This window comes from Mugil cephalus, chromosome 13 (assembly GCF_022458985.1).
Source record: "Mugil cephalus isolate CIBA_MC_2020 chromosome 13, CIBA_Mcephalus_1.1, whole genome shotgun sequence".
NCBI classification, from domain to species: domain Eukaryota; kingdom Metazoa; phylum Chordata; class Actinopteri; order Mugiliformes; family Mugilidae; genus Mugil; species Mugil cephalus.
The window spans coordinates 969,704-997,651 of record NC_061782.1 but is presented as its reverse complement, the minus strand read 5'-3'; the positions used below and the strand labels follow the sequence as shown (position 1 = coordinate 997,651).

Here is a 27,948-nt window from a genome sequence, read left to right as displayed (position 1 = left end):
GTCTCCAAACCTCCTCAGTAAACCTCAAAGATTCTTTATTGATTCAAACAAAAATTATGAAATGGAAAAGCAGCCAGAAACACACGGCTACCAAGAGGACCAATCACAGCTCTGGTTCCATTTAAACACTAATGAGAGAAAATGAGGACGTCCTCATTTTCCCGGACGCGTCCTCTGTTTGAGACCTAAAAATATGCCTGATCTGGGGCCTGTGCGCCAAGTTTGACCAGTTATTTGTGATTAATTATTAACATATTTGACTCTGTATTATTTGTTCCACCATTATTTATTGGTGCAGTTCCGCTCCTGACCAGAGAACATCCATGTGATACATTGAGTGTAGGGTGGCGCTGTTGAGCTCCTGTCGGCTCAGATCCAGTGAGGTGAAGAAGAGCAGCGGCCCGCGTGACTGCGCGGTGGGAAACGTTGTGTGACTGAAGTGTGTAGGACTCATTCTGTGCAGTTTGTTGCAGTAAGTACTGATTTCATTCCAGGTTTCAGGTTTTGCTCCATGTTACTTTGTTCTTTGCACTAAACGTCTTTGTAATTGAAGATATAGACCAAAGACTTAGTGTTGATCCATGTCTGAGTTATTTTTCTTTTTTAAAGAAGCCACGTTCATTAGCTGAGGGAAAAAATCCCTAAACTCTTCAAACCCTCCTTTTTAACAACTTTATTTAACTCATTTTTTATTACAGAGACAAAAGTTCATTATTATATGGTTCTATTACGCTCCAAGGATCCAAAGTGTAACATCGAGTTGAGGAACTTCTTTACATTATTAATAAAGGGAGACGGCACCATGTCTTATTTTATTCTGGCTGGAGAAGAGAAGAATCCATCTTCTAAATCCTGAAAAAGGACATTTGTTTTATTTCCAGTCCATTAAAATCTCCCTGTAAAGTAGAACCACACCTGTTAATGCAAGAACGTTTCTTTTAAAACTATAAAACGTCTCATAACAAATCTTCCTCTCCTTAAAAATAAAATTAAATTAAAAAATGAAGGTAGGAACCAGAAATAAACAAAACCTAAATATCTCATAAATAAACTGGTGATGAAACATAAAAACCTCTCAAACATCTGAAGCTGAAACATCTCTACTCTCATGAGGAGGTTTTTCAGACGCATCCACATAAAAGTTTATCTCTAAAGTTTAATGGAAATTTTGAACATTTCAGAAATATTAGTTTTGACCATAGGAATTACCACTAAATGATATTTATTTATGAGCATCTCACTAAACCTCTTAGTTGTGTCTCTGGTCTCAAAGAATAAATGTGTGTAGCTTGTGAAAGCTCAAGTGAAGCTTTAGTTGTGTTTTATTCACCTGGTGTCGTGTCAGATTAACCTGTGAACAGTTCAATGACATAAAAATGTAGCTTAAAGCTTTTAAAAGTGATTTCATACACAAACACTAACGAACCTGTGGAATAAAAAACACTCAATGAAACTTCAGTAACTTCAGTAAACAGACTGAAGGACCCATGTGAACCAGACAACAGCAACACAACCAAAATAAAACTCACCAGACGTTGGTGTTCTATGGATACAGACGTGTTCATTTCAAAGAACAAACTCACCCCAACATTTATCATGCACACAAGTCAGAATCACTCTGAGTGGTTTTATTGTTGTGGAGGAATCAAAGTTGGAACATAGTTAAAAAAAATGACACGTTGCATCAAGCAGCATTTACTCAAACACGACTGGTGTCCTGAGCTCTGATTGGTTCATGAAGATGCTTCTGTCCCACATACGAAGATACAGTGGATTGTGAGAATTGTGTATTTAAAGTTGACTTTCTCAGAATTCAGCTTAACCGTTCACTTGGTCTAAAATGAATAAATAAATAAACCGATTAGATTTCAATGGGCAACAGTCGAGGGTTCCAGTGACCACAGTGAGTGTGTGTTAAACATTTGATTTCTTCATAGAAATGAGTCAAATAATGAACAGAAAGTAGACCAGAGACTTGTTTATTCAGGGCAATGAGCCAATATTCCATATGTGTGATTCGACGACAGATCAGCGGTTACCGTTGCACCAGGATTCACAGCAGATGCTGAAAACCACTCACAGATATGTAATATTGGCTCATTCTCCAGAGTAAACACATGTATAATATTCTCCTCTCTGTGTCTTTCTGGGCTTTGTTGTCATAAAATATTGTGAAGGATGTGAACTTTGCATCAGATGGGTCAGAGCTGGAAAAGTCTAATGTGACTGGATGAAGAGAATGTGTTCATATTATTGAATATGTGAATCCTCCTAATGATGCATGTTGCATGAAGAAAACTTCTGCCCTCTGAGAAAATATATTTATGAATCTGCTGGAAGCAAAGCGATAAAAGCTGTTTTCTGGATAATAAATGGCCCTTTTCTTCCTTCATATCTGAAATCCTGTGAGTCACAAACATGATTTAGCAGCACGGAGAATATGCAACGAGCTCTGGGTTGTCTCCTCTAGATATCACAGTAAAATCCCCAAACCTTGACTAGACTGGAAGGAGTGGAGTAGAGGGGGGGGGGCTCTGTGGTCCAGCTGATGTCTGTATCTCGTCCCGAAGGCTTTTCTTGGCCAGTCAGGCGTGAACAGCAGCGGAGAGACGATGTCTGCAGGCTCATGTTTTGATCTTTTCAAACCGTCCCTATCAAACAGATTACAGCTGGAAGTACCTGACATGATGGCAGACAAAAGAGAATCAAGTATTGATGGAGGTCAGCGGGCCGGCGTCCAACCTGTGGGACGAAAGGTGAAGCTCCGAGGCCGACGTCATGTGATCAGTGGTTCTGGGCTGCAGGTTTCTGAGCCTGAAGCCTTGTTGTTCTCTGGTCGCACGTCTCTTTGTAGTTCGGACTTAGCTCTTCTGGGTTCATGTCTCGCTCCGAGCTGCGATCGTCGCGGTGTATTTGGTGGTAAGAACCAAGAGATGCAGTTAGTTAGACCAGTGGTTCCCAACAAAGGGATGAGGCTCCTCCTAAAGACATTAGATTAATCTGAGGGGTCCTGAGATGTTTGGCACTAAATATGTCACATTCTCATCCAAATCCAGCTCTTCTTTTATTTCATAAGAAAATAATGTCAATGCTGCCACATTTGGGTTCAGCTGATGTTCCAAATCACTGTGAGCCGCATGGATCTGGTGCCAGGAACCATAGATTAGCGTCCAAAGCGTCTTTAAATGTTCTGGACTGTTATTCTCCAGTTAACCCTCAATAAAACATTGCTACCGTTTGGATGGAGTTGGCTCTTCATCTTTTTGAGAAGAAAATACTGTCTACATACATATAAACAAAATCTAGACATATTTTTTTTATCTATTTAAGTTGTTTCATACTTTTGTACATCAGTGTTACACTGATTTAGTATTTTTTCTCTTGTCTTTTCTGCTGATTAACTAATCTTAGATAATGTCTTTTAAACTTGTTTTAGGCTGATTCCTGGAAACTCTGCACATAAATTCCTATTGTTTCCATCTCGTCTGTGCACACAATGGCAAATAAAGAGCAGGTGGTAGGAACCAAAATGGTGGATGTTGTTTCCTTCAGGTAAACGTAGTTTGCATACGCTAGTTAGCTAGTTTAGCTTCCAGCTCAGCGGTGAGGTTCTTCTCAGGAGTCCTCAGATGTTCTGAACTGAATTAATTCAAATTTCCATCCACAGTTTGTATCTGATAGACGTTTAAGGCTCTGGTTGCCGAGGTAACCGCCATAAAAACGTCCTTGATCGCCGCTACCGCCCTCGACTCATGGTTGCTAGCTCATTGCTAGCTTGTTGCTAGCTTGCGCCACTAAAGACGTGATAAAAAGCTTCTAGTTGTGGTTTTATTATCGTTGGATGCTCCTCATTTCAGCCTCTAACATGATTCTGCAGATCTGTGCAGTTTGTTAAAGACATTAAAACTGGTTTATTTACCCAATCATCCATCGACACCTCATTATTTTTGGACAGAAACTCACATGTTTCTCAGACTTTTGTTCTTCGTGGATGTTCGGACCTGATTAGTTGTAAAAAGGTTCTTTGATCAGACAGAAGTTGAATGCAGGGATGAAGTTTGTTTGAACTCTGACTGAACTTTTAATTCCCCTTAAAGCTTCCTGTTCAATTAGAACGGAGGTTGTGGGGTCGTGACCTCTGACCCCGGCTTCCTTTTTATTGTTCACTTTACATGTTCGTTGTTTCGAGGTTGTTTTTTGTTCTGCAGCAGCGTCTCTGTCTCTTATTAATGGTTCAACACATTCTTACTGAAGATCATCAAAACGTATACGTCTTTGTAACTAAGGCAGCTTTTATTTTCTTGACCAGCTGTGATGTGACTTGCCCCAAAATCTGAATTATTTTAGCAAAGACTCTCAGATTTGATCAATAATAAACCTGAACAATATCTCTTCATTAAATCCTTGAATAGATTTTATTTATTTATTTTAAATACACACTATTCGCTGCATTCTCTCGTGAGATTGTGCAGTGACTTTATTCGACATGTGAAAAAATTCTGATGACAGAAAAGAGCTAAATCCTAAAAACAGACGTCGCTTGAAGGATGAGAAACTAGAGGGAGAAGATGGAGGAGACAGAGATGTGCTTATAAATAATAATTAATTCTCTTCAAAGTACTAAAGCGGAGGAGTTCTCTGCAGCAGTGCATGCTGGGAAGTCTGCTGATATGCTGATGACGTTACTGTTTATTTCACTGAGTTTGTAGTTCATCAGTTCTCATCAGAATCACAGTCTGGAAACTCTTCATCTGGATTTTATTGTGAGGCGAGTTTCAACTTGGAAAAAGACAAATAAATAAATAAATAAATAAATAAATAATACATACATCAACTGGACAATCCTCCAGCCAATCAGAGACATTTAAACTTATTCAGATGCATCACGGTCTGTAGCTCTGTTTCATTCCAGCTTTTCTCAAAATAAAAGTGATATTTGTAAATGTCAGTAAAGTCCAGAGTCTCTTTGTTTCCATTGAAATGTGTTTTAACTCTGGTAAAGTCTAATCTGGTCACATCACTTTTAAATGGATGCGTCTGAAAAACCTCCTCATGAGAGAGTGACGATGTTTTAGTTTGAGATATTTCAGTTTCTTATTGAGATATTTAGGGTTTGAGTGGAAACGCAGCGTGTGGATGTAAAACAGTTTGTACATATTTACAGTCAATCATCAAACACGTGTGTGAACACGACCAACAGCAGCATAGAAAGACTGACACCACTTTTAAATAACTTCAAGTTTAAGGAACAATGATCTTTAACAGAATCTTTTGGTTTTAAACTGAGTCCAGTGTTTGTTGGACCCGTTCATCGTGTTTAATTGTAAGAACGATGTGATTGGTGGATCGTGTCCCATGTTCCTGGTTGTGGAGAAGCCTGAAAATAAAACTATTAACCTGAATGAACTTTTCCTGTTTCGTCTTTACTGCTAATTAATGAGAGAAGATGAGAGTAGATTCCTTTCAGCAGCAGATCTCTAAAGCTTCCAACACTAAACTACATTTAATTCAATCAGAGGTTTGAACTCTGTTGGCGTCTGTGTGTTACTTGTTTTCTAACACTGGTAACGTCTTTATTTTGTTAGTGAAATAAACTTTAATGGCACCAAATACCAAAGCTGATGCAGCAGAGGCTCCCGCAGGGATCTGAAATGGTGTTTATTGATTTCCAAAAAGTAGCTGTAATCCTTAAATTGACTCCCAGAGACGCTAATGCTCTCGATGACTGTAGCAGCATGAGGGCGGTGAATGTCTCTCTGTGGCTGTAATCCACCTGCATGAGGGCTGAATGTTCGTCTGTCGCCTTAAATCCTGCTCAGCTCCGGTTACAGCTTCACTCAGTCACACACTTCACATCCCATCACTTCCAGCCAGAGATGCTAAAGTCTTCCACTGACATCTCGCACTTTCTGCTTTGCTTTTTCTTTAAACCCTGCCACAGTAAAGCCCTCGTCAATAGTTTTTAGGATTTATAAGAATTAATCTGCAGAATTCGGCAGCATCTGTATTTCTAGATAGTTTGTACAACTCAACCACATTTTTATTTCCTCAATGTGCTCATCATTTATTTATTTATTCGGATATAAGTGTAACTTACGTGATATTGTGATGGAGGAGAAGGAGGAAGTGGGGTTGTCGGTGGTGGAGGTCGGGGTGGATGGATGGGTCACCGTTTCTGTTCTAAACCAAACACCTTCTTTTGTTTTCTGTTCTTTAACGTCCTTTATTAATGCAGCAGCAGCAGCTTCCTCCATTTTAACCGTGACTCAGAGTTTTTTCGGTTGTAAACTCTGGAAACCAGCTGAATGAAGATGTTTCCGTTGTGGTTGTTGTTGTCGGTGGATCAGCTGACGCTGGGACTGGACTGAATGTTCTCTGTGCAGCTCTTGGAGCTCAGCCCACTAGCATTAGCTTTCTAAACACAGCTAGCCTAGCTAGCGTCACCTGATTAATGTCTTCTCTTATTAAGGCACGGTTCACTACTTGCTTCCTCCTTTAACTCCAGAGTCGGTGTTGGAGGGAACGTTGTTGTTAAAGAAGAACGTTCTGCAGAGTAAAGATGATCTGGAGTCTCTGGGAACTGATTACGTTCCTGCACAGATCATCTGTGTTTCTGTTTCTCTGCATCACGGAGTCAGAGGAATGAAACACACAGACTGTGATTTATCAATGACCATGACTTCTGTCTGGTTTAGTCGGAGAAGTGGACGGAAAACAACGTCATCTCCAGGGAAATGACAAAAAAAAAAAACGTTTCATCTCATGTTTGAGAGGTTTTTATGAAAGTAACTGTTTCATGTTTCTGACTGAGAACTTCTGGTTGTTTGAACCTTCAGGCTGAATATCTGTGTTCTCCTTTTCAGAGCTTTAGTTCTAAAGACGCTGAACTTCAGGAGTGAACTTCACTGTGGAGGTCAAAGGTCGGTCTGTTTCTTTTAGATTAAAAGAAATGAAATGTTCTCGTGTTGTTTTCATTGTTTTAGTTTTAATTTGCAGATTATTGAGTCTAATAATTAAAGATGCAGTCGATCATAAAATCTGTTGAAGATTTGATTTGTTTGTGGCCCTGAAAGTAAAAAAGAAAAAAATACTGGAAACAATTAAACTCATATTATTAAATATTCAGCATCAGATGCAATGTAACACGTTTCTTTATATTATGTCTCTTCTTTGAATTATCATTATTATTTATTTATTTACGTAGTTGCAACATCAAGATTAAAATAAATAAATAAAATAAGAATGAAGTAGAAAAATTTAAAACATGTTTAGTTTTTTACTGAGTGGAAACAGAAACATGTTGGTGAAGCTCGATTTATTCTTCTGAGTCTCAGAAATACGACATCTCTCGTTCACTCAAATTCATTTCCTCGTCCATGTCCCTCAAAAACTCTCCCTCCTCCTCCTCCTCCTCCTCCTCCTCCTGCTTCTCCTCCTCCTCTTTCTCCTCCTCCTCCTCCTCTTCATCATCCTCCTCCTCCTCCTCCTCCTCCTCCTCCTGCTTCTCCTCCTCCACCTCCTCTCTTCTTTTCTTCTTTTCTTTCCTGATGTCCATTGACTCCATCAGAACGTCTCAGTCGCGTTAATTTACTCGACGATAGAAACATGAGTAAATGTGTTGTTCATGTAGTTTCATAGTTTTCTCCTGTAATTTCACCGTTAACGCTGCACATGACAAATAAACCTCAGTCTCAATCTTCTTTATTTCCTCCTTTTTTTACTTTTCTCCTGTTATTCAAATATATTTCAACATAATTTCCTAAATATATGAACATATAAAAACAGAAAGAAAAGAGGCTGTGAATAGATTAAACTATTTAATCGCATCATTAATCGCTTTTATTTCAGTAGTTAACACAAATGAATCTGTTCTTAACGTTTTAAATGGAGCTCAAAGGAATTTTATTATTATCATTATTATTATTATTCAGATTATTTCAAAAAACTTTAACTTCACAAATAAACAACGTGACTGAACAACAACACACTACAAATAACTTTATTAATAATTAGATGCTAATCATCTGCACAGGGATTAAAATATGTGTTTATGTCAAATAAAATAAAGATTAGACTGAAATTTAACATTAAAGTAAATAAGACTCTTCATTAAATGTTTGAACTTTTTACCAGTGAGTAAAGATTAAAATATTTAAATGCAATTAATCGTACGATTTACGTAGTTAACGCAGATTAATCGCACTTTTTAGGATCAGTTGAAATGTTTCTCTGCTTGTTTTTCTTTTCTTTTATTAAGTTTTGACGCGACTTCAGACTTCAGACCTAATTTAAGTTAATTCTCCGTTATTGACATTAATGTTTGTCCGTTGGAGAACTTGGAGGAATTTAAACTCTTACGCTAGTTTCACTAGAATCAAGACGAAAAAACACCATTTAATCAGAGTCGGAGGTTTGGACCGAACCCGGCGTCGGTTTCAGTTGTTTTCTAACAAAGTGACAAAGTGTTAGTTCAAACTGGGACCTGACTTCAAGCTGAATCTGAAAATGATGATTCATGACAGAAAAAACACAAAGAAAATAAATATATAAAGTTGTAGCAGTGACATGTTTCTGAAACTTGTCCTAAATTAAGCTGCTGCTTGAATTCACTGTGCAGACGTGATTTTATGAGCAGGTTTAAACCTTAAGTGACGTTAACACATACTTAGATAAAATAACTTAAAATAACGCTGCGTCTTGGGCCTTAAATCCTCACAAACCTGTAGCTTCTCTCAGAGACGTCGTGTCGAGTTCTTTCAGTCTGTGATTGAAGCTTCATGACGTTCGTGGTGTTAAAGGAAGTGGAACTCGTTCTTTCCTCCACATCCTGACAGAGTGTAAAACTCCAAACGCTCCGTCTCTCATCACGTTCCCTCCTACGCCTCCACCCACTCACGTCACATCACCCACACTCCACTTTCTCCGCATTTTCATGCAGATTTCTTCAGTTTTTCTGATTCATCATAAACTCAGCTCCTTCTTACTCAGCGTTAAAAATAAGCTCAGTCCTAAAGTTTTCACCGCTCAATAACATTTAGTGCACTTTAAAATCTTAATAAGCTACTTAACACGATTAATTAGAGCTAAGTTCTTTAGTTTAAGTTCTACTTAATTACTTGGACAACTTCTCTGATCCTCAGTGTTTCTACAGGATCCTTCTCGTCTCATTCACATTCATTTCCACATAATAACACATGAACATATAAAGAGAAGATTTGTGAACAATATTTCATCACATCATTAATCGCTTTTATTTCAACAGTTAACACAAATGAATTGTTTTAATGGAGTTTATTTTCCTCTTTATTATTATTATTATTTAAATTACTTCAAATAGTAACTAAATAAAACATCTGACTAAACAAACAAACACACAAACTAAAATCCTGACGAACCTGAACACGTTTTATTTATTTATTTTAAAAAAAGAATCTGATGTTTTTCACCCGTTAATAACATTTACTTCCCTGTAAAATCTGAATACGTTGACTCAACACGATTAATTAGAGCTAAACTGTTTAGTTTGAGTTCTATTTAATTACGACTGTTACAACTGTTACGTTTGTTTAATTAATTTCATTTAGTGTCGACTCGTTAAATCAGCTGCTTTTAATTCATGTCACTAAATAAACGTTTGCTTCTAAACAATCATCTGAAATCAAAACACGTTGAAACAACAACTTTATTTAAACGTTTAAATGTCCAAAAACGCACTGATCCTTTAAAAAACTATTTTTCGATCCCAGAGTTGAATTTTTTTGTTAATTGTAGAAACTAAATGTATCTGATTTATTTCTGTGCAGCTCATTTTTATTTCCGGACACTGAATATTTCTCATCTGGACTAATGACGCTAACAGTTAGCTGTCGCTAACTACAATGAGCTAACAAACGGTTAGAGCTTTGGTTGTGACGTCACTAAGCCCCTCCCCCTCACGTTTAAGCCCCGCCCCTCCGGGATGCCCCCGCGACTAACACAAGTGAGCCCACCGCGCTGACCTAAATACTCCCAGAGACACTTCCTCTTAAAGCTGCAGAGACACGAAGACATGGACTCACTGATAGAGACCAGAGGACAGACCAGGACTGGAAGACAAAGACTGAGACACAGACGGAGGACGGAGACTGACAAGCAGAGACACTCACCAAAGATAAACTGGGCCTGGAAGACAAAATCAGACTGAGACTCAAAACTCGAACAGAGACAAGAAGAGACGGACAAACAGAGACTCTGAGAGACGAGAGACGGGAGGACAAACTAAGACAAAGAAGAAGAGGGACAGATAGATACAAGACGGAGACATAAAGTTCTAATAAGTCGACAGAAAAACATTCACTTCACTCTTAAGGACAAAAATGTCCAAGTCCACGTCTCATAAACCACTTCAGCACAAAACTACCAAAAAAAAAAAACTGATCATTACTTAAAGTCTAAAAAACAAACATAAAAAATGAGCTGTTTTCCATAAATCTATTGTTGTTTGGCTGGAGAGTTTTTTTTATTGTATTTTTTCAGACCAGTCTTGAATGTGACCAACATCATCTAGAATATTCACTTGATTGTATCATTAGTTTTTTTGTAGCATCAGATTTAAAATTCACGACTAAAAATGTCCCATTGACTTTCATCATAAGCACATTTATTAATCTCTCAGTCACCACAATAAAACCACTCATTCTGTGATTTTAGAGTTTAATTCACGAGAGAAAAGGTCAAATTTATTATTTTAGTGTTTAACATTAAAAATAATAGTGTTATTGAGCTTAGCAGATATTTGAAGGTGTGTGTGTGTGTGTGTGTGTGTATGTGTGTGTGTGTGGTTTAAGAGATTTATGCAAAAAAAACCCAAAAAAAAACTGAGTCAGCTCAGTATGTTTTTATATTTTTATTGACTTTTTTTTTACCTGACGCTCGAGGGTTAATGTAGCGACAGCTAGCTGTGTTAGCTGTGTTAGCACTGTTTAGTGAGCTAATGCTAGCTAGCTGAATTCTGTGCAGGAGCTAACGGAGTCAGTTTTTCCGACCTAATGACTAAAAGCAAACGTCATGTGGTCGTTTTTTTTAGATGTTTAGTCGTAAAATATTTCAAGATGCTTGGAACAACATACGGGAAGACGTAGCATTAAAATGCTAACACATTAGCTTCTTTGCGTTAAAATGAAGGACGCTGTCGTTGCTACAATAATCATAACCATCACATCGATCCTACCTGAAGCTACAGGCTAGCCTAGCATAGCCTAGGCTAGCCTAGCCTAGCCTAACATAACATAGCATAGCCTAACCTAGCCTAGCCTAGCCTAGCATAGCCTAGCATTGTTGTTGGAAGCTCTCTCCTAAACTCCGGACTCTTCCTCAGGGTTTGTCTGTTTGTTTTCTTCTTCTTGGTTCAGGAAGTAAAACTCTTTTATTTAACTTTTTATTTGACTCCGTGTCCTGAACTGGACTCAAACAAACATATTTAGATTTTAATTATAGGAGAAATAAAATGAAAGTATATAAGATATAAGTATAAACCAACACGATCGATGCTGAAGACAAACGCTCCATTATTACTGGAAGGAATCATTTATTTTCTCGTCCCATTAAACTGTGAGTGGACGTTATTTATCTCCAATTTATTTTTGACTCCTTCTGTTTCATTTCTTTACTTCCTGTATATTTGACCTTTAATTATCTGAGATGTTAAAATGGTGTAAATGCAGATTTTAATTTTAAAAAACAAACGTCCTGCTTTTAAATATCAGACACATTGATCTGGACAGAATCACAGCTCAGCATCAAACTAAATGTTGAACATCACAGGATTAAAATGAGATGTTTAAAAAGAAGAATATAGAATGAGCTGCGTTTACATTTTAGACAAAGAAAATGTTTAAGCATTCAGGCCTTTACGTCTTCTTTTAGTTTTTAGTTCTATAAAACATTCATTTTTTACTTTCACACTGAAACTGAAAACAGAACCACAGAAGCTGCAGAAGTAAAACTCAAACTCGTGACGTCTGCTGCAGGAGGACGAGGCCTAAAACCCACTCGCTGTAGATTCCTCGTCGCTTCACGCCACAAAACTGCAGCTGAAAGTAAAAATACTGAGAGAAACTCAGAAAGTTCACGTCTGCTGGGAGCGAAAGACAAGAAATAAACTTCAACAATCCAGAAATCCATGAAAATATGAAATAGTGCAAGAAAACTGTTCAGAAAAACTAGACTTTATGCATGAAACATTAAACGCTTCATTTATATCAGTTAATTAATTAATAACTAAACTAAATTAAATCCCCTTTAAGTCCTTTTACGTCTCATGTGTGATAAAAGTCCTTCATAGTAAAATCATGCAATAAATTTAAAAAGATGGAAAAAAAAGAGTCAAAAACTAATTAAAACAGAATAAAAACATGAAATGAATCAAATCTAAATCCATCAGATTTAGGAGTTTGTGTGAAATGATGCACGAGTTACACACATGTTGTCTTCGGGTTATTTCATTTTCCTTTTTAATCAAGTTTAGTTTCTCTGAAAAATAAAATAAAATGAAACAGACAAGAACGGACGGCAACAGAACAGACGTTACACACTTCGTACGAGTGAACACTAACTACAAAAGTGCAAAATAAAAATAAAAACAGACAAATCTCCAGAAAACAATTATTATTATTATTATTTTTTATACAAACCCAAAGTGGAATAAAAGTGACACAGAGAAATAAAATTCAGATCCTGGATCTGTTGTCGCTGTTTGTGCTAAAGTTAAAGAGTTTGATGAGGAACCCACTGAATGTGTTTGTGCTTTTATTTTAACCAGAAGGGTTTTTATTTGTATCTGCTGGACTTCACCAGGCTCTTTATTTCATTATTTCACACAAATTTATCTGTAAAAAACAATAAAAAATAAAATTAAATAACGGTCAAAAAATATAACGCTATAAAAGTTTTTTTTTTTTTATATAAAAACTTAAATTTAAATAAGTTCAAATTAGATTCAACCAGCAGCTCATCTTCAGTTAGTGCCTGATATTTACTTTTGCATTTTAATATTTAACAGAATGTACATTTTATTTGTCCTTTAAACCAACTATGAAAAAAAATTTGTCTCTTGCTTTTCAATCAATTTTTGATCAGGTAGCACAGAACCATTGACTCTCATCTTTTTGAATTTTCTGCCATAACATATATATATATTTTTTTTTTAACTTTTTTTTTGTTTTGTTTTTTTGTTTTTTTTTTTTTTTTTTTTTTTTGTTTTTTTTTGCAGGGCAACATATACGGTTAAATAAAAATGATCAACATTCTGCCGATTAAAACGATTTATTTGATGTCTTTATATCAACCAGTTCTCTCTGACTGGCTGGTTTGTGTCATGTGGTCAAAAAAATTCCAATAAAATATTCCGGGATTAATTATTAATTTCATTAAACCAAACATTGAAGGCAAAAAGACGGTGTTTTGTTTTGTTTTTCAAATTAAATTCAGTTTTAAAAAAAAGCAAAAACAAAAAACAGATAATTTAAACGAAACTGTTCGAGAAAATTTTGCAATAAATAAAATGTGCATGAATAAAAAATTTTATCTTAAACGCCAAGTTGTCTTTTCACCGAGCCGTCCGTAAATGGGACACATGATCGGCTCGCGCCTCCCTGCAGAGATCAGCTTTTTACTCCAACCTTCAAATAAAAAATAGATATTTATAACGTTAAAAAAAAAAAAAAAACATTAAGAAGAGTCAGTTGCATATTTTCACGTCTCCAGTTTCTGGTGATTGTCGCGTGCAGGTGAAATATTTCATTTGGATCTGGGGTCGTTTTTGGCGCAAAAAGAAAAATAAAATAGTGACGAAAGTGAGATGAGGCTGAAAGATTCGCGGCTGTTGGTGGAGTGTGTGTGTGTGTGTGTGTGTGTGTGTGTGTGTGTGTGTGTGTGTGTGTGTGTGTGTGTGTGTGTTGGAGGCCTGGTTCTGTGTTTCCCTCTAAAATTACAGACACAATAAATAAAAACGTGCCCTGGTTCGTCCCAAACCTTCACGGGGAGCGGGGACAGGTGCAGCGGCTCGGACGGAGGCCGCAGGACGCACGTTTAGCGCGAGGGCCTTGACGCACATGCGCAGCAGGCTTTACGCTCAAACGGGCCTCCACACACACACACACACACACACACGCACACACACACACACACACGGACACACACGGACACACACACGGTTGCGAATGAACCGAAGGGTAAAAATAAAAATCGTTCGCTAATGAACAGAAATAAAAAGCTAGAAACGTTCCAGCAGCGTCGTGTTGCATAATTTAACAGGAAGAGTTTCTGTTCCAGAAACATTTCGATTTAAAAGTCCCAGAATGTGATTGAGATGATTCTAATTATTCGTAGGTTGGTTTCGGTCTCGTCCTGTTCGTCTCGGGGTCAAACCTGAGTAGAGATATGATCGTAGGCTTGTTTTCCTCTAAAAACCCCTGATTGTTCCGCTCCCTGCGTTAAGGCTTCGTTTAATCCTCATTAACCCGCTAAAGAAAACCAAATAAAAAGTTGTGATTGTCTTTTGTCTTTGCCTCCTTGATTGTCTCGTGTCCCTCTAACGCTGAGCAGCCTGTTCACTGACAAATAAACTTTAAATACATTGTACAATAAATACAAAACATAAATAAACGACTCAAAGAAAGTTTGAAAATCTTTGTACAAGATATAAATAGCTTGAAATATATTCTAGTGTTACCTTTGGCAAGTCTAGTTTACAGCTGTTCAACCCGCGGGTAACGAACTCTGTCCCTTTTTCAGTGAGATGGAACCAAATAATCCAGATGAGCCGCGCAAAGTTTCACTGGAGAGATTCTTCCTGTGTTTGATATCCACGTCTCTCTCTCTCTCTCTCTGTCTGTCCGCTGAGCCCCTCGTCCCGGTGCCGGTGAGGGAAGGATGGAAGGATGGATGGAGGGATGGATGGAGGGATTGAGGGATGCGGGGGGGTCAGTTTAGGAACGCGTTGGGAGTCACCCTCTTTTGATGGGACAGCACCCCGGGGAAGCCCGCGGACACGCCCGGGGAGAAGGCCGGTAGGGAGCTGTTTCTGAGGGAGTCTGAGAGCAGGGACTGCGGGGAGCCGCTGGCCGCCAGGCCGCCGAACCCCGGTGCGCTCTGCTGGAGGTGCGGAGGCGGAGGCGGCGGAGGCGGCGGCCCCCCCCCTCCCGGCGGCCCCGCCGCTGCGCTCGCGTGTTGGCTCCCTGAGACAAAGTAGCCGGCAGTCTGTCCGGACAGCAGCCCGACCGGCGACGAGCTCATCCCGTAACTGTTCGTCAGACCCAGCGCTCCGGCCGCGGAGCCGCCGAGGAGCGAGCGCCCCAGGTCCCCGTTACTCAGCTGCTCCACGGCGGGCAGCAGCGAGCCGTAGCCCGCAGCCTGGTTCAGGAAGCCCGGGGACGAGCCGTTGTAGTGCGGGTGGTGGTGGTGGTGGTGGTGCAGGGACAGGAACGGAGAGATCTGCCAGTACAGCGGGTTGTTGGCGCGCTCGTTAATCCCCAGCCCCAGAGGAGCGAAGCGCAGCCCGCGCTTCATGGCCAGTTTGCCCCGGGAGGTGGCGGAGCGCCGGCGGAGCTTCCCGGTCGTCCCGCCGATGAAGACGTCGTCGCTGCTCGGGTCCAGCATCCAGTAGTTGCCCTTGCCCGGGTCGTCGTAGTGCCGCGGCACCTTGACGAAGCACTTATTGAGGCTGAGGTTGTGCCGGATGGAGTTCTGCCAGCCCTGCTTGTGCTCCCGGTAGTACGGGAAGTTCTTCATGATGAACTCGTAGATGCCGTTGAGCGTGAGCCGCTTCTCGGGGCTCTGTCTGATCGCCATCATGATCAGCGCGTTGTAGCTGAACGGAGGTTTGTCGTATTTCCCGTTTTTGCCACCGTTGCTGTTGCCGTTAGTGTTCTGCTCCGGTGTCGCCTTGGCGCCGTCCCCCCCTCCGCCTCCTCCTCCTCCGTCCTCCTCCTCCTCTTCCCCCTGCTCCTCCTTGCCCGGTTTCTCCGGGTCCAGCACGGTGGACGAGTCCACCTCCGGCGGATCCAGCGACCTCTCCGAGTCGGAGCCCGGGGAGGGTGAGAGGTTCCCGGGGATGCCCACGATGGTGGAGGCGGCGGCGGTGACGCAGACGGAGTCCTGTCGGTCGCACTTGGAGGGCAGCAGGAGGCTCTTGATGCTGAAGGAGGAGGACCGGTGGACGGTCGGCGGGTCCTTCACATCCTCCATGCCCGGTGGAAACGACGAATAAATAATAATTAAAAAAAAAAAAAAAGGTAGAGGAACAACTCCAAGCTCGTCCACCTCCGTTATCCGGGCTGGAAACGACAGAGACAGAGGAGAGAGAAGGAGGGTCAGGATGAGAGATGCATGGATGGAGGAGTGGATAGAGAGAAAAGAGACCGACGGAGAGAGAGAGAGAGCGAGAGAGAGAGAGAGAAAGAGAGAGAGAGAAATTAGTAATTAAGGAGGTTCCGTCTCGCGGCTACATCATGAAGAGGAGGAGCTTCAACAACTTGGTGAATTTGCAACAAATCCTCTTTTCAGCTTCTTCGTCTCCGTCTCTCGGCTCCAGAGACACTAACCTGTCGTCTGTCTGCTCCTCCTCTAATCCCTCTCTCCCTGTTTCGGTATTTAGCAGCACCCTAAATTCTCCCGTGTAATTGCGGCGCGCGTCACACTCACCCTCCTCCGTGTGCATGTGTGCGTAAAATCCCCCGTGCGCCCTGTGCGTAAACGCGCACGCCCTCCGTCTCCCTGCGCGTGTGTGCGTAAAAGCGCACGGCCAGGCCGCCTCCTCGGCTTTGTTTCCTCAACGACGGTAATAGTTTGAATTCATGTCTGCAAACACGACGCATGTGCGCGCATTGTGCGTTCATGTGTGTGTTCTGGAGGAGGAGGAGGAGGAGGTGGAGGAGGAGGTGAAGCCATTGTCTACTAATAAAAATCATTGTGCAGAGAACACACACACACACACACACACACACACACAGAGGTCTGACCCTGTAACCAGAGCGCCTCCTGTTGATGACACTCAGAACTGGTGACTGATGGGAACTGATCACAATAAATAAATAAATAAATAAATAAATAAATAAAAGCAGTTTTTTTTATTTGATGACTTTAATTTTGTCTCTAGGACATAAAGAACTCATTTAAGAACAGTTTTGTATAAATAAATTTAGACTCCTGGACATTTTTATTTTTATTTATTTGTTTGTTTGTTTGTTTATTTGATAATTTATCTGAATCTACTGGAGCTGCTCACGGTTTAAACCGTTTCCAGACTCTGAGTTCTCAGAAGCATTTTGAGACTATTTTCATTTTATTGGCACAAAAGAAACAGAATAGAACCAAACATGACATGAATCCAGGTCTGAGACGGAGCCGCTGAAAAACTCTGGACTAAAAACATTTCACCCACAAGAATTAAATGAAAAAAAAGAGACTTAAAGCAGCAAAATGAGTTTAAATTAATCAACATTTCAGAAGCAGAAAATGATTTGAAAATGTTCTAAGTTCTTGAGTAATTGATGATAATTCAAAACAAATCTCATCAGATTTTCTTCCTCTGTTTTTTTTTAAATTGCTCCATATTTTCCAGTTTCCGCTGTCGTCGTCTTGTGTTTTGGGCTTTTTGTCACAGGAGGAACTGAAAACAGGGATTCACATATTTAAGCTCCTCTCTGATTTTAACATTGGCTCATTTTACTCTAATATTTCTGTTTCTTCTGTTTCATTTAGTTGTTTTGTCGACTTTTAATATGGTTTGAGTCGTTTTTATGCAGAAATGAAAAAAGAAATGAGCTGCGTCAGAACATTTTAAATATTGTGTCTTTGAATGAATCTCTTTGGTTTTTTCAGCTCAATAAGAATCAGATGAAAAACAAACTCACGTCTCTGATTTTGATATTGGCTCATTTAAGTCTAATATTGTTTTGTGTTTTAGTTTTTTTAATTCTAATAAGATCCTGTTGCAGAAATAAATAAATAATAAATGAATAGAGATGAGTCAGTCACAACATAATGAATCTGCTTCTGTTCACGTTTCCTTTTCTCGTGATCAGAATCAAATAAGTTTTTGTGTGTTTGGATCAGATCATGTGAATATTTGCTTGATTCACATTCAGAAAACTTTGTGATTTAAGAGCAACATGATGAACAAGAACCAAACGCGTTGAAGGAAGAAAAAATAGAACAGCAGCAAAAACTATGAGACTAAAAACTGAGTGAACCGAGAACCTTCAACCCTGGAAACATAGACTCACGTGTGAAAATACCACGTAGAGGGTTAGTTTCTTCTAACAAAGAGGTGGCTGATGCTCCTCCTGCTCCTCCTCCTCCTCCTGCTCCTGCTGCTCCTCCTGCTCCTGCTCCTCCTGCTCCTCCTCCTGCTCCTCGTTGTTATTTATTAATCTGGAGCCTTTAAGGATTGTTGTGGTCTTTATTTCAAGCTGCGTTCAGCGACACGCACCGATCTCTGTTTGTTTACACTGCATGCAGATTTTGTATGACAACAGAGCTGAAATCCAGATTACACACACACACACACACACACACACACACACACACACACACACACACACACACACACAGGTCTCCGTCCTCCAATCTGCCGTATTAATTCTCTGCTGTGTTTCTGTGCCAGATGGTGTTTCTGTTTAACTGGATCTGGACGTCCAACAAAGGCCGTGTGTGAGATGTATTAACTACACAACCACACACACACACACACACACACACACTAACACACACACAGACACACACTGGCACACACACACACACACTAACACACACACAGACACACACTGGCACACACACACACACACAGCTCTACATATTCCCAGCATTTAATCAACAGGTGATTTTTATCTCACGTTCAAATAACGAGGCTAAAAATGATTTAATGTGTTGGAGACTATTGTTGGAAAAAGATGCACCTGAACGCATCGTGTGTGTGTGTGTGTAGATACATCTTTAAATAATTCACACAAGCGCCTGTTTTCACCCTGAACACAACACGATTTAAGTCTTCCACCGTTTGCTTTTTGTCTTTTTTGAATCAGAATTAACTTTTATTTTTATTCTTCTTGCTACTGTTGAATTTTCACTTTAATCAATTAATCAAACAATTAGCTGAGTTTCAGTCTTTGCTCACATTTCTATCGACACGTTTCATCGTCTGTTTTAGAGAAATTGAAGTTCATGCATTTATGAAACATTGCATCAAGAATCACTCTGAGGTCTCAAGTACAACTTCTTCAAGTTAAATGACACAGACAAAATACTGAACAAAACCTAAAACAGTCACTAAAAACTTCAAATTGGTTTGTTTCATAAAAATACATGAGAGATGTTGAGTCCTGGTCACTTTGGTTCCAGTGATCCACTAACAGAGGCCGTGCTTTTCATTAAAAGACACATTTATCCGTTGCTTCGTGTCTTTATAAAACCAGAACATCTGAGACTAAAACGTCTAAAACAAGGAACCTAAAGCAGGAAACATGTCTAAAGATACAGGAAGGTCCAGCTGCCTCCAGATCACCAGGAAGTACAGATTCATCCTTCATCAGCTGGATTCACTCTGCAGACACACAGACGAACCAACAGCTGGAAGACAAACCAACATCTGGGCGTCCAAGGGTTTCTACAGCAACCAATGACCTCATCCTGATCCACATGTGCAGGGAAACCAGCCAATGACATCACAGGAGCTCCAGCAGCAGTGGTCAAACCAAACTGGTGTCCAGTGTTCCAGCCTCACTGTACGTGGTGGACGTTTAGATCATGGCTTAAGGTCCTACAAGGCTGTGAAGAAGCCCCTGATCAATGAGAGACAGAGCTTAGACCCAAGAACACAAGGACTGGACAGTCAGGACCTGGAAGAAGGTTCTGTGGTCAGATGAGTCCAGTTTCCAGCTTTATCTTCCTCCTGCTAATGTTCTGCTACGCAGAAGGCCAGGCCAAGCATCATCTCCAGCATGGACAGAGCTACTGTCAGACATGGTGGAGGCAGCATCAGGCTTTGATGCATGATGCTGCTGGTGTTGCTCATCTCACTGTCTGTCATCACACATTCAGCTCATTCTCCAAACCCACATGGTCCCTTCTGCACGTGCTCTGTTGTGTCCAGGTCCAAACTGGATGTTTCTACCAGATAAGCCTTGATACACAGGACCATAGAACCTGAACAGATCCAGGACAGGAGAACTGAACCAGGATCAGGACAGCAGACCAGGCTGCAGAGCACAGATCCAGACCAGCAGAACCAGTGCAGAGCACAGGACAGTAGAACCAGGCTGCAGGAGCACAGGATCCAGGACCAGTAGAACCAGGCTGCAGAGACAGGATCCAGACAGCGAACCAGCTGCGGAGCACAGGATCCAGGACCAGCAGAACCTGGCTGCAGGAGCACAGGGTCCAGGGCCAGCAGAACCAGGCTGCAGGAGCACAGGACCAGTAGAACCAGGCTGCAGGAGCACAGGATCCAGGACCAGTAGAACCAGGCTGCAGGAGCACAGGATCCAGGACCAGCAGAACCAGGCTGCAGGAGCACAGGATCCAGGACCAGCAGAACCTGGCTGCAGGAGCACAGGATCCAGGACCAGCAGAACCAGGCTGCAGGAGCACAGGACATAGAACCTGGCTGCAGGAGCACAGGATCCAGGACCAGCAGAACCAGGCTGCAGGAGCACAGGATCCAGGACCAGCAGAACCTGGCTGCAGGAGCACAGGATCCAGGACCAGCAGAACCAGGCTGCAGGAGCACAGGACCAGTAGAACCTGGCTGCAGGAGCACAGGATCCAGGTCTTAGAGTGGCCCCTGAATGAGCCCCATTGTAAATCTGTGGTGGATTATCAAAAGGTCTGTTTCAAAGAGCAAACCAATAAATTTAGAAGAATTTAAAAGTAGTAACTGAAGAAGAACGGGAGCAGATTATCTGTGAACAGTGTGAATTCTGGTGGGAACATGGAGCCAGGATTAGAGCTCTACTGCTGCTAATAAATATTAATCTGATCATCATTTAGTTTCTGTTCAGGTTTGAACACATTCTCTGTTACTTGTTGACTCTGATTCCAGTGCTGAGAACTGACACACGAGCGTCTGAAAACTGTCTGTCCAGCGAGGGTCGGACTGGTTAGAAAGTTGGACCTGGTCTTCGGTGTCGCTCTCCGTTTGGGTGTTGGGGGTGTGGTTTTCTTTCTCCTCCAGCTGCTCAGATTAAAGCCCTGTTGCCAAAACAGCTCGGCTATTTATGAGCAGCTTTCAGGAGTTAGATTATCATGAATCCGCTCTTACCAAACATGAACTCAGATGACTCCTCGCTCCTCGGCTACGATGATAAGCTCCTCACTGGGAGAGTCCTGATGTAACCTCTCTCCTCTCTCCAAACCCTCGGGCCAAGCGCCGTTTATGGGAAGAGGTGAACATCTCTTGGCGGTCATATCTCTCGTTGATGTCACCTGGGAAATCCAATTTAGTCATCAAGGAGAGGTTTAAAGCTGCAGCCGAGGCAGAGATTCACTCAGCAGGAGCACAATTCACTTTTCTTTACTTCACGTCTGACTTGTTTTCATCCGGCCGCTTCCAGCAGGAATTTTACATCTTTTACGACTTTTTTCCTCCATTTCTTAACGTGTTTCCTGTTTTTTGTGGTATCTGACGGAGGTTTGAAGTCATGAGGAAACCAACCAGCATCTGAAGTGAACCGGGCTAAAGTTCCTCCATCGGGCAGCGGATCAGCAGTTACCGGGAATCCAGATACTAAAAATAGAGGTTCACATGCTTTTACAACTCCGGATATGTAATATTGGCTCATTCTTTCCTTAATAAAGAAATACACAAAGCAGCTGATTGGATTTTTGATCAGAATTTACTTTTCCTTAGTCCATGTCTGATTGTCTTTTATTTTAGTTTCAAGGAATGACGCTATGTCTCCACCAGTAAACAGAAGTTATTTCTTTAAAATCACTGTAGAAAAAGAAGAAGATGTGAGATGTGACGGTGTCTTTGAGCTCCAGTCGAAGCTGAAATTTTGGAACTGAAAGTTGAAAATATGGTAATTTCCAGCACAAATAATTCTGTCTTCTCCTCAGCGTCAGAGTTGTTGCAGCCTGTTGTGTCGTCTGATCACAGTTCAGTAACATGCATGTGCATTTTATTTGGTTTGTTTTTCAACCGTTAGAGAAAAAAAAACACTCGGATGCATTGGATGCAAACTCCTGAATTTCCTCTCCGTGTCCTTTCCACCAGACGGACTCATTTCATCACATCTGACTCTGCACAGCGTCTAGAGGGAGTTTCTTTAATGCTAAGTAGCTTCCTAGCCTCCTAGCCTCCTAGCTTCCTAGCCTCCTAGCCTCCTAGCTTCCTAGCCTCCTAGCTGGGATCAGGTTTGTTTTCTGAGAGACGTGGAAACGATCGACGAGGTCTGTGTCCAGAGTTCTGCTCCTGACTGAGGTTCAAGGATGTTTTTTATTCGTCACCTGAATAATGAACCAGTGCAGCAGCAGTGAAACATTAAAGTAGCTCCTCCCCTTCCTCCATGTGACGTCTCTAACAGCTCCAGCTCTTCTGGTTCAGGACTGAGTTGGTCCCAGAAGCTCATTAGTGATGTTGGAGGAGAAGGTCTGACTCACAGGTCAGGACTCTGGGAGGCTGGTCCAGTTCCTCCTCATCCAGGTCTTCATGGACCTGGCTTTGTCTCTGGTTCTCAGTCCTGGTGGAACAGGAAGGGGGTCGTCCCCAAACTGGTCCCACTGAGCTGGGACCATGTTACTGTCCAGAATGTCTTCAGAGTTCCTCTGACTGGAACTAAGGGACCAAGTCCAGCTCCTGAACAACCAGCCCCCCCCCCCCCCCCCCCAAGCCCCTCCTACCAGACTCCCCCCTTGCCAGTGCAGTCAGACCAGCAGGTTCTCCTGGGAACCTCCAGACTCAGACTGGCCATCAGTTTCCAGATGTCCCTCCAGAGAACGTCTCCACTGCTCTAGAGTCCAATGGAGCTGGATCCCCCGCTCTGCATCCCACGCTCTGCATGCCACGCTCTGTATCCCACGCTCTGCATCCCCCGCTCTGCATCCCACGCTCTGCATCCCCCGCTCTGCATCCCACGCTCTGCATCCCCCGCTCTGCATCCCACGCTCTGCATACCCCGCTCTGCATCCCACGCTCTGCATCCCACGTAGTGATGTTTGGCTGGGATGCAGCTGCTGAGCCATTGAAACCTGTTCATGAAGCTCTGTCTGTCTGCGCTCTGCTCTGGAGAGAATCTGGAGATAAACATCACGTCTGGACGTCTCAAGTTTGTGCTGAGTTCCTGTTGTTTCCAATCACTTCCACTTATAACTTTGTCACATTATTAATATTTAGTTTCACTAGTGTTTGTAGAATCAGTCTGCAGCCGGTGCTGGATTTATGCACCTGGACTCATTCACCTGGACGGAGAGAGGAGACTATGTAGTGAATGTGAAAATTATCAGGTAGAAGCTAAAGTAAAAGTATCTTAAAATAAATAAACTATAAATAATATAAAGAGACTCTGAGACTATGATGAAATATTTGGTGAGAATCAAACCGAAGTGACAGTGGATGCGTTAAAGTATTTACAGAGAACAAGGAACTCTAAGTGGAGGTTACGTTTCCAGTGGAGGTTGATTGTGTTTCTGCTTCATGAGTGTTTGTCACCATGATGAAGATGAAGATGAAGATCAGGAGACTCGACGAGTGTCGATACACGTTTCATCTGCTCAGATCTCACTCACACACAGAACAAATACTGAAACATATTATTCTGTTTCACGTCGATCGGGTCTTTGTCACCTTTCAGGTGTTTTGAGAGGTTTAATAATCAGATGTAAAACTCCCTCGTACATGAAGCCTGTTTTTAAAAGCTTCCCCGTCGCTCTGAATCATTGATGTCCGTATGAAATAGTGATGTCACAGCCTCCCAGGCCTCGTCGCTCTGCGTTCAGGGCTACATGTGTGAATGGAGCTCATGTCCCGCTGAGTCTGCAGCCCTGATGTGTTTGGTCATTTCCTATAAAAGCTTCCACCAGCCTCACGTACGTACGTGTGTTTGTTTGTTAAGATGCATGACAGACGTCTTTTAGCTGCGAGGCTGCACCCGTAAATAAATCTAAACGTCTCTGAACGTCTGAATGAAACAAAAATGGAGGCGGAGCTTATGATCACCACCTTCTTTCTCCTGGGTCACTAGTTTCATTTACGTAGCAACAACAACAACTAAAATAGACACTTTACAGGAGAACAAATAACTCACATTCATTGTGGTGGAAACAGGTTCTGAACACAGTCACAATATGACTCCTGCTCCTTGTGAACCTGCCGTGATTATCTCTGACATTTCATCTTTTCTCTTGAGCTCGGCCACCGTTTGCATCAGCAAAGAGTTTCTTCTCTCTTAACTTAACTTAACTTAACTACTGACTGAAGCATCTTAGATCTTTGGTCCAGTTGTTTTAGTAGCTTGTTTGTGATGAGGAAGAAGCTTCTTTGTCTCCACGGAGAGTTTCTCCAGACTGAGGCCGCGTCTGTTTGTGAACCGGTAAAACGATGTGGGATGATTCATCGATGGATGTGGGAGCAGCTGTGATGAGATGTGACAGTCTGTCCGTCAGCGTGAAGGAATCTCCAGCGCTGTTCATCGAGCGTGAGCCGCCTCCACCGACCCGGACGCCGCCTCCGAGCCCAGCGCCCGCCGCCGCGCTGACCTCCGGGTCGGGAGGTTTCGCTTCGCTTCGTCTGGATTCCAGGGATTTCTCTGGTCGAAGGTTTGACGAAGATCTGGAGGTCGTTGGAGTCGGGTCGCTGCGTCAGACCAGCTGTGACAGACACTCAGAATAATATCATGTCTGATACATGATGCCCAAACAAGAGTTTAAAGTTTAACAGGAAGTGTTGGAGGAGGAGGAGGAGGAGGAGGAGGAGGAGGAGCAGGTCTCCGTGGAGATATGAGGCCAGTAGACGGGGACTTACTTCCTGTCAAAGCACGTTAGGAGCGAAGCGGCCATTTGCACCGAGGTGACTCCCCGCGGAGAGGAGACGGGTCCTGGTCGTCCACGATGGCGATATCATTACGAGCCGAGTCCCGACAAACTAAATCAGGACGAGTCGCCAACAGCTCCGGGTTCATCCCGAGTTTACGGCTATTAATAAACCGGCAGTGGTCGGAGTAGAACAGGCCCCGCCCACACGCAATATTCACAAACTCAGCCCCCCGAGGCCTCCACAAACAAACACACAAGTCCAGCAGCGCACACTCACCATTCACAGAAAGACGAGGAGGAGGAGGAGGAGCAGGAGGAGGAGGAGCAGGAGCAGGAGCAGGAGGAGGAGGAGGAGGAGGAGGAGGAGGCCCGGCTGGCACAGCGACACAGAACCACGACGTCGCCACGAGGCACCGAGACAGAAACTAACGTCCGCTCTGAATCAAAACACTTGGTCGATTTGTTCCAGGACGCCCCCCCCCCCCCCCCTTACTCCTCCTCCTCCTCCTCCTCCTCCTCCTCCTCCTCCTCCTCGTTGTGTTTGGGGTTCTCCACGCTGACCTACATTAACAAACCTCACTTTACGCGTCTTCATGTGTTTTCGGAGGCGTTTGTGTGACTGTGTCCTCTCATTCATTAGTTCAGCCCCCCCCCCCCCCCACCTGCAGCGCCCCCCGGTGTCTGAACCTCGCACGTAAACTACAGCAGGAGTTTAATGAGGAGGTCTCAGGGCGAATGAAACGTCAGACGAAGCTGCAGCTTTTATTTGAGTCGTGTTCGGTTAAAATCCATTAAACGCACACGTGTCAGGTTTTAAACGAGCTCTGTCGTGACTCATTTCCTTCCTCCTCCAGCCTCCTTCCACTCTTCCTTTCTTTCTTATGCAACCCTTCCTCTTCCCCTTCCTCTTCCCCTTCCGTTTCCTCGTCCTCGTCCTCGTCCTCTGTCTCCGTCTCGTGCACGTGTTTTCTGATTAGCAGGTGTTCCTGTTGCTGATTCTGCTCAAACCGGTCCGTCTTGTCCCTCGTGGGCCACCGTACGGCTCCGCTTCACACCCAAAGTAGATTAATGGGTCAGTTTAGCCAAGTTCATCCCGGGTTCATGCAGGGTTCAAGTGGAGGTTCAGCCAGAGTTCAGGCAGAGGGAGGAGGGGGACGCCAGCGCAGGAAGCTACACGGAAACAAGCCCACGCTTGGAAAACGCAGACTGAATCCACCCGGCGCCGTTCCACAAACACACAGCGGTTCTCAGTGAACGGGCTGGAACCGTCCGGTTCTGGACCCGCGTCAGAACCGGTTCCTCTTTTATCGCTGCAGCGTTTCTCACCGATGCTTCACATGCAGCCGGATTAAAACATGAAAGATTCTGTGGAGACGAGAGAAACATCTGGAAACCAGGAGGTTCAGAAGATCCAGACGCACTTTCCATCCGCAGCGTTTAGTCTGAGAGAAGACGAGTTTCCAGGATTCCTGCTCCGAGTCGCTGAGGTGTGAAGCTCCGGCAGCGCAATCAAATCAATACGAGTTAACGTGTCACCACAGTTCATTAGCAGCAGAGGCAGGAGGAGGCACAGCGGAAAAAATACAATAGAATAAATAAAATATAGATAATATCATTATATATATATATATATATACAACATGCAGGTGTCCAGTAGCTCGTACAGACATTAACTTAACAAACCAACAAAACCAACAATATCAACAGTAAAAGGAGAAAGAGACGGGACACACGTAGAGAACTAATCCTGTCAACATGTATTAACATGTAAAACTGAACAGATGAACAATTTTACAAAGGAGCATTTTAACACTCATTATATACAGTATATATATGTAGTAGTAGTAGTATATTTACACACAGTGTGCATAGAAAATACTGCTAAAAACAGATTAATATATTTGACGATATACAAAATATACTAGAATGTATTTAGAAACGTGATGATATTGATATAAATGCAGATAATAAATAAAGTTCAGTTTGAGCAGATGTGGTTTGGTTGTTGCTTGTAAATTCATTTTATTTCCGTTTTTTAATGTTTTATTGCATATTTATGTAAATATGTGTGTATAGATTTATGATTGTCCAGTTGTATTTATTTTTTATTTTATATTTTTTGGTAAACTCTTGGTACCTGTAGTAAATATTTTCTCTCCTGATCAGTGGTGAAGTGGTGTTTATTCCTATTTACCACTATTCATTTTATTTACTGTTACTATATCACAGAGACTCCAGATAAAACCACCTCCTCCACTCGGGCTAAACGCTTCCTCTCAAATATAGATCATACTTCACCACGTTGAATTATTCACCACCTCACCAACGCTCAGAGCCCCGACCGAGGACCAAGGACCGAGGCCGCTACGATGCTACGATGCTACGACGCTACGACGCTACGATGCTACGATGCTACGGCGCTACGACGCTACAATGCTACGGCGCTACGGCGCCTGACTTATTCATGACGCTGCCGCTGCAGCTCCAGGACGGCGCGGGGAGGCTGCGGTCGGTGACCTCGCTGCCTGGGACGGAGCTGCAGGGTTTAGCTTCGTCTGGGTCACGGCGAGGACACGGGAGACATGACTCCCCCAAAGATCTGACTCTCACGTCTCATTTGTCCTGGAACTGGAAATACTTCTTCTCTCTGTCCTTTAGTGGATCAACCAGCTGCTGTAGATGTTTTTATTCCTTTAGTTTCTCTTTACACCGATGCAACGTGGACAAGAGTTAAAAAGACATAGACAGACAGATTTCTGAGTCTCATGACATCTCCAGGTAAAACTAAATATCTCTGAATCACTTTCTATTTGTTTCTACTTTCTAGGTGCTGAGACGTCTCCTCTTTCAGTCCGTCTGTCTCCTCTGGATGAAATGTGGACGTTGCTGTCCTCTAAAGAGCCTCCTTTAGTCCTCCAGGTCCAGGTCCAGGTCCAGGTCCAG

The 27,948-nt window shown here is 42.4% G+C and overlaps 1 protein-coding gene and 1 long non-coding RNA gene across 2 annotated transcripts; one reads left to right on the top strand and one right to left on the bottom strand.

The window, feature by feature from the left end:
• The first annotated feature begins 388 nt into the window (after positions 1-388).
• Positions 389-27,948, top strand: LOC125018529. The gene is made up of 3 exons (XR_007113959.1): positions 389-472; positions 6,864-6,920; positions 27,833-27,948. It is a non-coding gene; the product is annotated as an uncharacterized LOC125018529 (long non-coding RNA).
• Positions 12,464-16,869, bottom strand: LOC125018509 (forkhead box protein G1-like). Its single transcript, XM_047602478.1, has one exon. It carries the CDS (start codon positions 16,222-16,224, stop codon positions 14,962-14,964), a length of 1,263 nt encoding a protein of 420 aa, XP_047458434.1. The 5' UTR covers positions 16,225-16,869; the 3' UTR covers positions 12,464-14,961.

Bases quoted from the DNA above. Each gene is read 5' to 3' on its own strand.
- LOC125018509 (XM_047602478.1), bottom strand. From the start codon at position 16,224: ATGGAGGATGTGAAGGACCCGCCGACCGTCCACCGGTCCTCCTCCTTC.